The sequence below is a fragment of the Acomys minous genome (assembly GCF_964271855.1).
Source record: "Acomys minous genome assembly, chromosome: 6".
NCBI classification, from domain to species: Eukaryota; Metazoa; Chordata; class Mammalia; order Rodentia; family Muridae; genus Acomys; species Acomys minous.
The window spans coordinates 95,991,441-96,005,431 of NC_140487.1; the positions used below are offsets into that span (position 1 = coordinate 95,991,441).

A 13,991-nucleotide genomic window follows, 5' to 3' on the forward strand; every position below is an offset into this window, starting at 1 on the left:
ATGGGAAAAATCATGATGTAATCTGTAATAAAAAAAATTGAACTTCCCGTTACATAAAGTACTGGGGTTGGCCTAAGTAAGCAAACAACATAGAGAGACAGAAAAGTAAAGCTCTCCTGGGCTTTAAGACCTTTCAGTTTGTACCGCAAATTATGCATGGACTAGTATTTCTTTCTTCCTCCTTCCTCAACCTCTCCTCAACAGCTGGTTCCGATAGCCAGTTGTTCCCCAGTGGCTGGTTTACTTTAACCAGCTGTTCACTGCCTGCTCAATTCTCCCTACCAGGGATCCACCGAGACTTTCTCTTCTCTCCCTTTCACTGTTTTCTGGAGCTGGTCCGAGAGATAGTCTCACATGTGATGGTTGTCGCCACCAGCTCTGTCTGTGTAACTCCTACTCAGTTCCCCAGGACCAAGCCTTTACAAGCATCCCAGCCTAAATTAAGCCCACCTCTTCAGCAAACTGCATGCAACCGAATCAGTTGTAGCTTGTTTTTGCAGGTGTTTTGTGAGCCCTGTGGCTAGCACAGTGCACGTCTCAGAGCCCCTTGTTACCCTGGCCACTGGTCACAGACTTACCTTCCCCGTGTGGCCTTTCAAGTTGGTGATGTTCTCCAGGCTCGTGGTGGTGAAAATGTGAATTACATTTCCATTGACTGCAGCAAACAGGTGACCTCCATTGCTAAAGGCACACTACAGGGAAGGAGGGAGCGAGCAGGCAAGAGGTGAGCATCTGAGTGGAGACCACTTTTCCTGGGAGGGGAGTTCAGGCAGGACTCTGGGTGGGTGTGAGTGTGGGTGTGGGTGAGGGGAAGGCCTGTTTCCAGACACCATCAATAATCTTTTAACTTCCTGCTTCTATCACAGAGTCTCATGGGGTCTTCAGAAGCTCTGTTTCAGGCCAGGCAGGTGACGCTTTGCATCACAGACTTGCTTCTTCAAGCCATCTGAGAGAAATCTGATATGATCTCCACTTTTACCCTCCCAGCTGGGACTCGTATCTTAGGATTGCTTTTCTTCTTTAATCTTTATTGAGATACTCAGCCCTATCACAGATGGAATCCCACAAAGCCTTGGGTCCAGTCAAACTATTTTGATGGGCGTAGAAAAGCATGGGCAGGGGACAGAGAGGCTGCTCAGTGGTTAGAGCACTGGCTGCTCTTCCAGAGGACCTGGGTTCAATTCCCAGCACTCACATGGCGGCTCACAAACACCTATAACTCCAGCTCCAGGGGATATGACACCCCCACCCAGACATGAATGCAGGCAAAACACCAGTGAACATAAAAGTTAAACAAAACAAAAGAAAACAACCTCCGTGAGTCTGGTTAGACTGGCTATTTTAAGCCACTAGGGTCCCCCAAAGACAGACTTTGGTGTCACAGTCTTTACCTCTCTGCATCCTCTGACAGAATATTCTTTGAAAGAGCGGATGTCGTCAATGAGTAGATTCATAAGTCGGAGTTTGTCAGCAAACCCCACCACAATGAAGTGTCCAGAGGGGTGAAGGCTGACCGTGTAGGCCTCTTCTTGGTATTCCTTAAATAGCTCCAGTGTGCTGTGAGAAAGGGTACTGAGTCGTGAGCTGAACCCCTAGCCCCGTCAAACTCCCCATTTTATTTGTTTTCGTGTGGCTGGGTTATTTTATTTCATGTAATGACTGTTTCCTGGATTCTGGCTGCTTAAGGATAATGGTGGGCACTGAGTACAGCCACCGGGAAACTGGTCGAAATGCCATCTAGGAATGAACATGCAGCCCTGCCGAGAGCCCAAGGTTTACCGGGACTAGCTGCGCAAGTAATTTCTCCTAGCAGCAAGAGTGAAGGAGAATATGGGTCTAGTTCGGGTTTGGAGATCCTTGTGAAAGCTGTGCCAGAAGAGTAAACTGTTGGGGCGGGGGTAAGGTGGCTGGGGCAGTGCTGTGAGGAAGGGAGGAGCTAAAGGTGTAGAGCGATCCCTGCAGCAACCGGGCTAGGGGAAGGGACCGGAAAGCTGGAGGGACAAAGATGTTAATGGAAGGCAAGCCATTGCGGGGTGTTTACCTCTATGTCTCTAATAATAAACCAGAAAGTGATTTTTTCTAGCCCATGCAAGACGGAAAGACAGCTCACTAAATTGATTCTTAGTAAAAGGCTTTTCCAGCCGAAAGCTTCTAGGTCGTTGGATTGTATAAACCTGTCTAATTAAAACACTTTGCATAGACAGACTTGGCTGGCATTCTGTACACACGACAGCGGTGGAGCTCTCTCCTCCTTACTTTGTTTCGTAATTCCAGATGCGGACGGAGCGGTCCAGAGAACAGGTGGCAATGAGGGGCTTCCGGATGCAGGTGGCTAGGCCAGTGATGGATGCTGAGTGCAGTGGGTACAGCAGGTACTCGAAATGGGCAGGCTCTCCCTGGGCAAACCACACAGAACGGGATGGGTGAGCAAAAGGCTGACTGTGTCCTTCAGCGTGAATTAGTGCCTGGGACCCTTAATTAGCCTGCGCATACAGAAACCAGGCTGAGGCAAACTGTTTCAGCGTTACACATGGTTTTCCTGAGGCACTATTATTTTTGAAATATTGGTGGAACCTATGGGAGAGCCTATTACGGCTCATTTTTGTTTGTTTTTTTTCCAAACCAGTATAATCTCCAACTGCATCTTCTGTACTTTTTCTTACACCCACAGGTAAGTGCTGCTCTCAAAGAAGAGCTCTTTTTTTTTTTTTTTTTTTTTTAAAAGACAGGGTTTCTCTATGTGGCCTTAGCTGTCCTGGACTCACTATGTAGACCAGGCTGGCCTCGAACTCACAGTGATCCGCCTGCCTCTGCCTCCCGAGTGCTGGGATTAAAGGCGTGCGCCACCACGCCTGCTCTAAGAAGCTTCTTTTTGCAGACAGTGGAGAACATTACAGAAACCCACAATGGTCAAAATGCAGGGAACAACTGACCATGGTGTGCCCACCCTCAACTGATGCATGTACAACATAACCCCAACACCGATGGCTCAGGGAACATCACGGAAAAGGGGGTGGAAAGATTGTAAGAGCCAGAGGACTGGGATGAGTGCTTTGAGATGGCCTCTTCTATTAAAAAAAAAAAAAAGTCAAATAGATTTGGGCAGGGTCGGGGAGAATGTGATGAAGATCTTCTGATAATCACTAATATATAATAATAAAGGCTCACTGGTTAAGATCACTGACTGCTCTCTCAGAGGACCTAGGTTTGAGTCCCAGCACCCACATGGTCGCACAGTTCCAGGGGCTCTAATGTTCTCTTCTGGTCTCCAGCAGTGTCAGGCACACACACGGTAGACAGACATACATGCAGACAAAACGCACATACACAGAAATAATAAATAAAACTTTAAAAATGAATTATTTTAATGGCAACACAAGCCTAGTGTCCTAGGCTTTAACTGTTCTTCCTCCGTGGGAACATCTGTGTGGCTTCTAACTTTGTTATCTGAGAATAACACCACACATGGAATGCCCTTACATAGAAGCCTTTCTGTAGCTCTCGTTACTTCCCTAGGGTAAATTTCTGCATGTGGAAAACTGGGTAAATGCTATAAACATTTTTAAGTGTCTTAATAAGTAATGCCAAAATTCTCTCCACAGAGGCTGTACTAATTATGCGAGAGCCATTAGCACACAAGCAGTGGGTGGGTGGTCCGGTGGGTGTTACAGATGTCTGTCATGTGAGACATTTTCTCTGATGACAGAGAGGAGTGACTGTTGGGAAACCCAACGAGATGAACACACGCTAGGTCTGTTCCCAAGCCAGCCAAATGTTGACTGAGAATTCCCACCAGTCTTGTGCTTTCCCACTAATAGATTTATACCCACCCACTTCTTTTCTTTCCTCTCTGAGACAGAGGTGCTGCACATCTGTTACTCCCTTTGCCCTCAATACATAGTCACTCATTTTTTTTCCCACAAGGGAAGTAATTCTTTACCCCCTAGGTTCCCTAGTTGCGGAAGGACAGGGAGCCAGATCAGCAAGCTCACTGGTCTCCCCCAGATTCTCTATGGCCTGCAATGTCTTTACTGCCTTAATTGCCATGATAACTATCTCACATATGTATTTTCTTTTCATCCCCCATAAGCTCATGTGTTTGAACGTGTGGTCCCAACTAGTGACACTCTTTTGCAGCTGTGCAGAACCGTTGGGAAGGAGAGTCTTGCTAGAGAGGTTGGGAAGAGGTGCTAGTGTTTTATTGCTCTGCCTTGCCTCTTGTATTTGCCCAGCTTCCTGATCCAAAGAGATGTCAACAGGCAGCCTCGGGCTCCTGCTGGCAGAGTCTGAGCTCTTCCTGACGTCAAGGGTTCTCCTCCACTAACCCATACCTTCTGTTAGGTGAGTGGTCACAGTGACAAGTAGCTAATATACAGATACAAATCCAACCACACCAGTAATAACGCTAAATGTGAATGGGCAATAAACAAGACCCAGGCTGGAAGGGTACTCAATGGCGGGGTGTGTGCTCAACACTTGTGAAGACCTGGGTCCAGCCCTTACCTGCTTTAAACCTGGAAACACATGAAAGACCCAGTCACAGGCTTTGTATGGAAAGTATGTTTTAGAAGGAAATTGCAAACATATTGGAAAGGATTTAAAAACTTAACCATGCTGTTAGCAACCATGAGACCACTGTAACCCCCACAGTAATAGCAGAAAAAGTAGATTTCAAGACAAAATGTTACTGGGAACAGAGCTGCATCTTAGGATGATAAAAGGGTCCATCTGTCAGGGAGATGGTGTGTTACAAGCATATGCATGCCTAACAACACAACACCAAACTCACAAAGTGAAAACTTTGCTGGGAATGAAAGGCGACAGGCACTTCAACTCAAAGAGCTGAAGATTTCAACAACTTACTTCCCACAAGGGTTAAGACAGACAGAAGGTAACAAGAAATTGAAGACGTGAACATGGACAGAAAGGCAGGCAGGCATACAGACAGACAGACAGGCAGACAGACAGGCAGGCAGACAGGCATTGATTGAACATCCAACCCACCAACAGTGGATGGATTAGAACGGAGACTCCAGAAATAAACAAAGCCATGCGCCAACAACAGAGTTTGACAAAGGCATGAGGACCCCCCAATGGAGAAAGAAGAGTCCTTCAACAAATGGTGCAGGATCGGCTGGACATCTACATGTGCAAGGATGAGGTTCAGGCCTGTTTTAGGGTTTCTGTTCCTGTGAAGAGACGCCATGACACAGCAACTCTTATAAAGGAAAGAATTCAATCGGGGCTGAGTTAGTTCAGAGGGTTAGTCCATTGTCATCATGGTTGCTGCAGGCAGACATGGTGCTGGAGAGCTAGCTGAGAGTTCTAGGGCCTGGCTTAGGCTTCTGAAAGCCCAGTGACACACTTCCCCCACCAAGGCCTCAGGCCACAACTCCCAGTGGTGCCACTTCCTGTGAGCCTTTGGGCACCATTTTCATTTAAACTACCACAAGTCCTATACTCCATGCCTTACTGCCCCCCAAAGTCAAAATAAATCAAAGAGTTAAATCTATAAGAGCTAATACTATAAAACCCTTGAGCGCAGGGGTAAATCTTCATTACCCAAAGCTGTGGTGATAGATCCTTAAAGATGGCTATAAGGACCGCCATCTAGAAGAAAATAGACCAACTAGACTTTACTGAAATAGGAGCCTTTACGAACTACCAAGAAAGTGAGAAGATTCTAGAAGTAATGGGGCATACCAATAACCCCAACACTTGGGAGACTGAGGCATGAGTCCAACAGTTGATAAGAGACTCATGTCTATAATGCATAATAACTCTTAGAGCCTAGTAGTAAAAGACAGCACAGAGTTCAAAGTGGGCAGAAGATCCGAATAGAATTTATTCCAAGAAGATGGACGGATGGCAAAATGCACCTGAAGAGATGCTGGTGTTATGGTAACCAGGGAAACTCAAATTGAAACCATGGTGATGAGATACCACTATACATCTTCTGGGCTGTAATCAAAAAGTCAGATCATTACAGGTGTCAGTAAGGAAAAAGAAAAACCTGAACCCTTGCAATACTGCCTCTTGGAATTTAAGCAGTTTCTCAAATGCCCACCGTGGAACTACCAACAGTCGTGGCTTTGAAAGAAAATGGCCCCCACAGGTCCAGAGGGAGTGACGCTGTTAGGAGGTGTGGCCTTGGAGTAGGTGTGACTAGGGGGCGGGCTTTGAGGTCTCAGCAGCTCAGGCCAGTTCTCTTCCTGCTGCCTGTGGATCAAGATGTAGAACTCCCAGCTCCCTCTCCAGCACCATGTCTGCCTGCATTCCGCCATGTTTTCCGCCATGATGATAAAGGACTAAACCTCTGAACTGTAAGCCAGACCCAGTTAAATTCTTTCTTTTATAAGAGTTGCTGTGGTCATGGTGTCTCTTCATAGCAATAAAACCCCAAGTCACCAAGTGATCTGTATTTCCACTATTAGGAAGAGAAATAAAAATCTATGTCTATACAAAACTGGTACAGCAGTGTTTACAGCAGTGATATTCGTAACATAAAACAGAGATAACTTGAATGACCCAAATTGATGTACAGATAAAGAAAATGTGGTACATTGGAATAATATACTAGAATATTATTTGGCCATGAAAAGGTTACAAAGTTCTGGTACATACTATGGAGTAGAAAAGCCTTAATGATAGCATGGTATAGCAAAGAAGCCAGTCATCAAAGTCCACATACTGCATTATTTCTTTTAATATATATAGTATCTAGAATAAGCAAATCTATCATCTAGAGAATAGATCAGCACTTGCTTAGGGTTGAGGTGGGAGGGACGGTGGAGGGATGACAGTTAAAGGGTCTGGGATGTTCTTTCTATGAGGTTATGAATATATATTCTATAATTAACAGCAGTACTGGTTGTTCACCTCCTGATAACAAGGCTACTATAAACCACTGGGCTGCAGATGTAGCTCAGTTGGTAGAGTGCTTGCCTAGCATATACATGAAACCCTGGGTTCGATCCCCAGCATGGAATGAACGGGAAAGGTGATGCCTGTGCCACTGAGGTAGAGCCAGGAAGGTCGGAAGTTCAAGGTCACACTTAGCTACTCGGGCTATATGAGTTCCTGTTTCAAAAAGAAACAAACAAATGAAAACCCAAACCCCTTCCAAAAATAGCAATAAAAACATCTCCCAAAAATGTGACTTAAAAGGATATGTTAAAATCCTGACTGTGATTGTAGGTGGTCTGTTTTCTTCATCTTACATATTTGAGGCCATGCTGTTAGGGGACACAGGTCTGAAGTGATATCTAACTGATCAAGTGTGCAGTGAACAGTGTGAGCTTCATTTGGAGTGTTTTATTATGGTAGTCTCCTTTGCAAGTCCAAAACAAGCCAATAAGGCGGGGTGGAAAAGAGCAACCACAAAGATTTTTATATCTCCACCTTTGGGCCATGAACAGATATGGCAGGTGACTTAATTCCTTGAGACACAGCTCCTGGCGGGACATGTGGGATTTGAATTTGATAGGCAACATCAAGGTGGCACAGCCCCGCGCCACCCTCATCCCTGTGAGTGCTTCTGCACGCTCAGCCTTTTCTGTTTGCTCGTATGAACGTGTGCATGAACCATACTGAACTTTGCATGAAATTCTATTCACGTGGTGAGCAGCCCCTCGGATGAGCACCCCAGTGTGGTCTGGAGGGGGGACTGATGCCCTTGGCGGGAGGCTCACCTTGCTGATCTCTGTCAGGGACATGGTGATGGTGTAGAGCTGGTTCTTGCTGGTGCTGGCGATGAGGGTTTCTTCTGACGGGCTGAAGCACAGGCACAGAACGTCCTGTTTGTCTGACTGGCTTGGGTCGTTGCTCTGTGGGTCCGTAGGGATCTGCCCAAGGCACAAAACAGCTGTCAGTCACGGTCTCTGGATACAAGGGCTCCAGGGGTACTTCTGGCTCAGACTCCTGAGCAGGCTACTTCCCTCATCTTGCTTGGGTCTGGAGAAGGGAGGGCTGGTGTGCCTCTGCTTTCATTGGTTTTAAATAGGACCACGTGTTCCTTTTGCAGCTACTAGCATCCGAATGGTACAGGTGGGAACGAGCGGGCCAGGCATCCCAGTGTGAGACCCTGTAACACGAACGTTCATTTAAGTCCACTCCAGACGCCCACTTGTTGGGGGCCCAGTGCATGGGATACCCCTCGGCACCCAGCACACCTGTGTGCACCTCAGGGCCTTGGAGGGAGGTGGTGGCCCTCCTGTAATATGGGGTGGGTTAAAGGACGCAGGAAGGAGAAGGGGGTCACTGCTGCCATCAGTAGGCTTGGAGAGGAGCTGTTGTTCCGATGACACATAATAAAATCAGAGTTCCTTTCCTGTATTTAGCTTCTGTTAGTGACCAAACATGTTGATGGGCCAGACTGCATGAGCCATTTCTGCACCCTGGCCATCTGCTCAGGCCTAAGTTTCTTAGAGCAGTGGGTCTCAACCTGTGGGTCAATTCCTAACAGTAGTAACGTTACAGTTATGAAGTAGCAATGAAATAACTATGGTTGGGGGGGGGGGTCACCACAGCACGAGGAACTGTATTAAAGGGCCGCAGTTTTAGGAAGGTTGAGAATCACTTCCTTAAGAGTCTGGCTCCCCCTGTGTCATTCCCTGGCAAATGCTCAGCAAGATGGAGCATACGCCTATCACTAAAGCCAGAGCCTCCATCTAGTCACTCCTCCTTGGTGTGTCTATACTCCATGGGTCCCTGGGGTGTGGGACACTGGGTTCTATGCTCGGAGTCATGACTCTGTACACAGCCCGACCCTTCTTCACATGGCGAACGCCCCCCACTCTACCAGCAAGCCTTCCCTGAGCATCCTGGGCTAAGGAGACAGACATCGCCAAGGCGTACCAGTAGCCCCTTGGAGGCCCATCTCGTCACGTTTCTCACCCTAGACAAAGGAGAAAGGGAGCTTTGGGCTGAGGACCCCGTCTATGCTGCTCCGTAGATGTGTCCCAGTGTGTGCACAAGAGCCTAGGGTGTAGCAGGGTGTGGCCATGTTCTCCAAACACAGTAAGTTCCTGGAGAGAAGGGGGTCAGAGCTGATGCCACTGTCTCAGCCACCGAGCATGGGATCTGTCCCCATGGTAGGTGCACAGCAGATGTGGTAAGTAAGGGAGTAAATGAACGGTGAATCCTTCAGCCTTCTTTATTCTCTTTACTCATCTTCCTCTCTCCCTCTCTCCCTTCCTTTGTGTGCTTGTGAGGTCTATAAACGTACATGTTCATGTTTGTGTGTGTACCAATGTGTGTGTACCAGTGTGGGTGTACCAATATATGCGATGGCCGCAGGTTGACACTGGGTGCCCTCCTCTATGGCTTGCCGGTACAATTTTTGAGGCAGAGGCTCTCTCTCACTGAACCCAGAGCTCATGGATTGTAGACTGCTGGGCCAAGCAGCTCTCAGGACTCAACTGTCTCTGGCCTCCTCCCTCAGCTTGGGGTTATGGGTGCACACTACTGCACCTGCCGTATGTATGGGTGCCGAGGATCTGAACTGGTCGGGTCCTCAACCTCAAACAGCAAGAGCTTTGGCTGCTGAGCCATCCCCCCATCCCTCCATCCCCCCATCCCTCCATCCCCTCCACCCCTCCACCCCCATCCCCCCATCCCTCCATCCCTCCATCCTCCCATCCCTCCATCCCTCCATCCTCCCATCCCTCCATCCCTCCATCCTCCCATCCCTCCATCCCTCCCCCCATCCCCCATCCCTCCCCCCATTCCTCCATCCCTCCATCCCTCCCCCCATCCCCCATCCCTCCATCCCTCCCCCCATTCCTCCATCCCTCCATCCCTCCCCCCATCCCCCATCCCTCCATCCCTCCCCCCATTCCTCCATCCCTCCATCCCTCCCCCCATCCCCCATCCCTCCATCCCTCCATCCCTCCCCCCATCCCCCATCCCTCCATCCCTCCCCCCATCCCCCCATCCCCCATCCCTCCATCCCTCCCCCCATCCCCCATCCCTCCATCCCTCCCCCCATTCCTCCATCCCTCCATCCCTCCCCCATCCCCCATCCCTCCATCCCTCCCCCCATTCCTCCATCCCTCCATCCCTCCCCCCATCCCCCATCCCTCCATCCCTCCCCCCATTCCTCCATCCCTCCATCCCTCCCCCCATCCCCCATCCCTCCATCCCTCCATCCCTCCCCCCATCCCCCATCCCTCCATCCCTCCATCCCTCCCCCCATCCCCCCATCCCCCATCCCTCCATCCCTCCCCCCATCCCCCATCCCTCCATCCCTCCCCCCATCCCCCATCCCTCCATCCCTCCATCCCTCCCCCCATTCCTCCATCCCTCCATCCCTCCCCCCATCCCCCATCCCTCCATCCCTCCATCCCTCCCCCCATCCCCCATCCCTCCATCCCTCCATCCCTCCCCCCATCCCCCCATCCCCCATCCCTCCATCCCTCCCCCCATCCCCCATCCCTCCATCCCTCCCCCCATCCCCCATCCCTCCATCCCTCCATCCCTCCCCCCATCCCCCATCCCTCCATCCCTCCATCCCTCCCCCCATCCCCCCATCCCCCATCCCTCCATCCCTCCCCCCATCCCCCATCCCTCCATCCCTCCCCCCATCCCCCATCCCTCCATCCCTCCATCCCTCCATCCCCCTAGTTCTTGTCTATACTTTTATCTCCTGTCTTACTTTGCTCTGGTTTCTGACCCAATGGCACCTTCCTCAGAGAGACAGTCCCCTGCCGGTCCTGGGACGGACCCCCTCTAGCTCCTGGGCCTCTTCCTTTTTCCTCCCTCTTTCTTCCCTGTCTTGGTTCGCATCTGCCGCCCTGTTCAGTTTTGTTTCTCTTGCTCGTTGAGTCCTGAGCTCAGCTCAGGCTGCTCCTGGGTCAACTTCCCTACTGTGTGTCCAGCCCCCCAACACAGAGCCTGCCAGGCCCAGTACACATTTGATAAACACCTGCTAAACAAATAAACAAGCCAACAGAGGAGGGGTGTGTGTGCGTGCAGTTCTTCATGGATGACTTAAACTCCCACTGCATTGGCCTGTGCCATCTCATCCTCCACATTCCTTGCTCTATCTCCACTTTCCCTACTTCCGGCCTCTTTCCCGGGCTTTCCCACACCAAAGCCTCACACATCATTTCTGGGTGCTATTTGAGAACATTCCTCCCACCTCTACCCAGAATTAGTACTCACAAAGGCGTTCTCTCTTTCCCTTGCCCCTGACACCCACTGCTTGGATCTTAGGCCTCACTACTTTTGGGCTGTACTAACAAAAAAAGCTCTCCAGTGATGTGTGCTTACAGCCATGTGGCACTGCCATTCTTTGAATATTGGGGACTCAGCAGTGCGTGTGAGGGTCTACACGGCCTCTTGTCTCATCCCTTTCACCTCCACCTCTCATGGGGGTTCCCGTGTTATGTTGCAAACAGAGGGACCCACGCTGGCAGGTGTGACAGCTCATCTCAGCCTGTAAGTCACAGATTCGTGTCTGGCGCTGTGTATCACAGGGAAATGAATTTTTCTTAAACATAACCGGTTACAAGCCCCCAAGCCTGTGAACTGCTGAAGCATGTTACAGACTGGTATTTGCTACTTTTCACGCTCCACAGTGCCCCTCTTTTCCTTTTAAATGTCATGAGCCCCTCTGTACTGGGCAGCAGGGCATGTCCTAAACACGCCACTGCTACCATGGTGCCTCTGCTTAAGCTGTTGACTCCACCTGGAGTTCCCGACTTAGGCCCTCTTGTCAAGTGTCACTGATTTTCTTAGAACCCTCCAGAATAGCATCAAATACCCAGGAGCCTTCTGGGTTCTTCCTTAAGCTGCTGTACTGCATCTGTCTCCACAGAGTGCTTTCTGCGTTGAGGGCCAGGACAGTTTGAGGCTTTCCCTGGGACCCTGCTATATGAAGAAATAACTTAACTCTGTGTCTAAAGCCAGGCACATGCTGCACAAAACCAGTCACGGCTGGGGCCAGGGCCTCTGGGAAATTGCATTTTTCTGGGTCCTGAGAACGTGACCTTTTCCCCTTGAAGGGCTGTGCTGGTCAGTCCCAAGGCCATTGAGGACTTGATCTGGGATGCACTGGAGACATCCTATGTTTCCCTTGTGCAGTGCAACTTGATTAGCTTTCTGATGACGTCATCCCACTGGGTGACAGCTTTCCTATCCTCGTTAGTGCCCCATCTCCTGGGCCTCCCCCTCAGGTCCCTGTCACTGAAGAACAACCTGCTGGTCCTGGTCATTTCTGTATCATTCCATGACCATGTGCACTGGGCAGTATACCGAATATCATGGGTGTGATAATGGAAAGATTATGGGAGAGCAGTTTCCAGGAGGGAGTGTAATTTCCCACGTTTCCCCACGGGAATCCAGATCTTGCTACTTCTAAATCCCAGTCCAGTTTACTGGGCTCCTAGATTTCTCAGGACATGGTTCTGTGTCTTGGTTTCGCGCCCCTCTCCCCTACACCCCCTGCCCCACCCCTCCCCCACCCCTTCCCGTGCCACTCCCCCATCCCCCACCCTGTGAAATGCTCTGTCAGAGTTCTGCAGGGCAACAAGGACCTCTTTCGCTTCCTCCTTCCGGCTTGCCTTACCCTGATTTCCCTGCTCTCCCGGTAAGTGTCCTTCTCGTCCACCTTCTCAAACAGCAGCACTCTCCCTGGCCCAGCGGAGCAGGCAAAACCCTTTGAGTAGGCGGCGATGGCAAACACCTTCGGCAAGGCCTGGTGGTGGTTGCTAGTGGTTGTCACAATCTGTTCAACGGAGGGGACCGGGGAGCTGGGTGGTGGAAATTCGATCAGGCTAGAAAAGGAAAGAGTGGGATGGTTTTGCAGACAATCCTAAGGAGAAGCGTTTAGGGTCTGGAGAGATTGGGGGGGGGCGGGGGGTGGGGGAGGCGAGCGGGTATTTAATTCCTGGACACGGGAAGCAGAGGCAGGTGGATCTCTGTGAGTCCAAGGCCAGCCTGGTCTACAGAGTGAGTTCCAGTATATGGGCCACATAATGAATCCTTGTCTCCTGTGAGAGGGGGAGGGGAACATCTTGCCTTTGACCAACGCAGCCCACTGATCTCCTTTCCTGTGGTCAAAAGGTGCTTGGAACGCTACATGCTCGCTGGACCAAGGATGATGATGCTCGCTGGACCAAGGATGATGAAGTCTTACTTTGTTTAGGGATAAACGATTCAGGAGATAGACTTCACCAAGACTGCACAACCCTGGCAGAGCCGAGGTCTGAACCTGCGTCTCTCTTTTCATTCTTTCGTTCATACAATAAATATTCATAACTGCTCATACATTTTAATTTAGAGTTATAATGGCCCCCATGAAACAGCAGTCAATGAGACCAGCACAGTCCTTACCTTAGGGAGCTTCGAGTCTCGGGCTCACGTGCTAAGGAGTGTTAAGGGGCAAGTAGGCATGCCACAAGTAACACAGGCTTTCCGAGGCCAGGCACTGAGGCCAGGCACTTGTCTTGGGTGAGCAGAAACTCAGTGCTCTTACTTAGCCAGGCCCTCCAGGGCAAACAGGAATGGGGGTGTGTGTGTGTCTATGCGCTGGGGCAGGGAACGGAGAGAGGGAACCGCGCCTGGCTGAACCCACCAACAAGAGTGAGAGGTACCCGCAGGACAGCTGATGATGTTCTTTTTCAGGAGAGGAGAGAGGCAAGGCTGCTTGGGTCAAGCTGAGGGGCCTTTGTGCTGATCCCTGGACCCACCGAAATACCGTGCACATTGCAGATGTAGACATGTGTCTTCATCAAATATTACTATAAAATTCCAAGACTTGGTGGCATATAAAGGATAGTCTGAACCATCTAATGTAAGTAGTAATTAGTAATGGGGGAAACAGCCCCGCCAAGAATTCCTTAGGAGGCCCTTACACGAGGCCCGAAAAGAAGGAGGTGCCAACTGGCATGGGGAGGGGACTGTAGGAAATTGGGTAAGTGGAGGATACTGAGGAGGAAGAACGCATAGGGTGCCAAGTGTCAGGGAGCTTGGGGTCTGGGCTCAGGGGG

General features: G+C 50.1%; 1 protein-coding gene across 5 annotated transcripts in view; it reads right to left on the minus strand.

Moving 5' to 3' along the window:
- CFAP57 (cilia and flagella associated protein 57) overlaps window positions 1-13,991 on the minus strand; it is a 76,034-nt gene that overhangs the window by 50,223 nt on the left and 11,820 nt on the right. For 4 of the 5 annotated variants that reach the window (XM_084787397.1, XM_084787398.1, XM_084787399.1 and 1 more), the window contains exons 5-9: window positions 12,569-12,776; window positions 7,692-7,844; window positions 2,257-2,396; window positions 1,392-1,557; window positions 579-692 (exon numbers count right to left, since the gene is read on the minus strand). In XM_084787397.1, the coding sequence (XP_084643523.1) occupies window positions 579-692; window positions 1,392-1,557; window positions 2,257-2,396; window positions 7,692-7,844; window positions 12,569-12,776 (781 nt within the window). The remainder of the gene's footprint in view (window positions 1-578; window positions 693-1,391; window positions 1,558-2,256; window positions 2,397-7,691; window positions 7,845-12,568; window positions 12,777-13,991) is intronic. The other variant, XM_084787401.1, reaches the window with a different exon arrangement.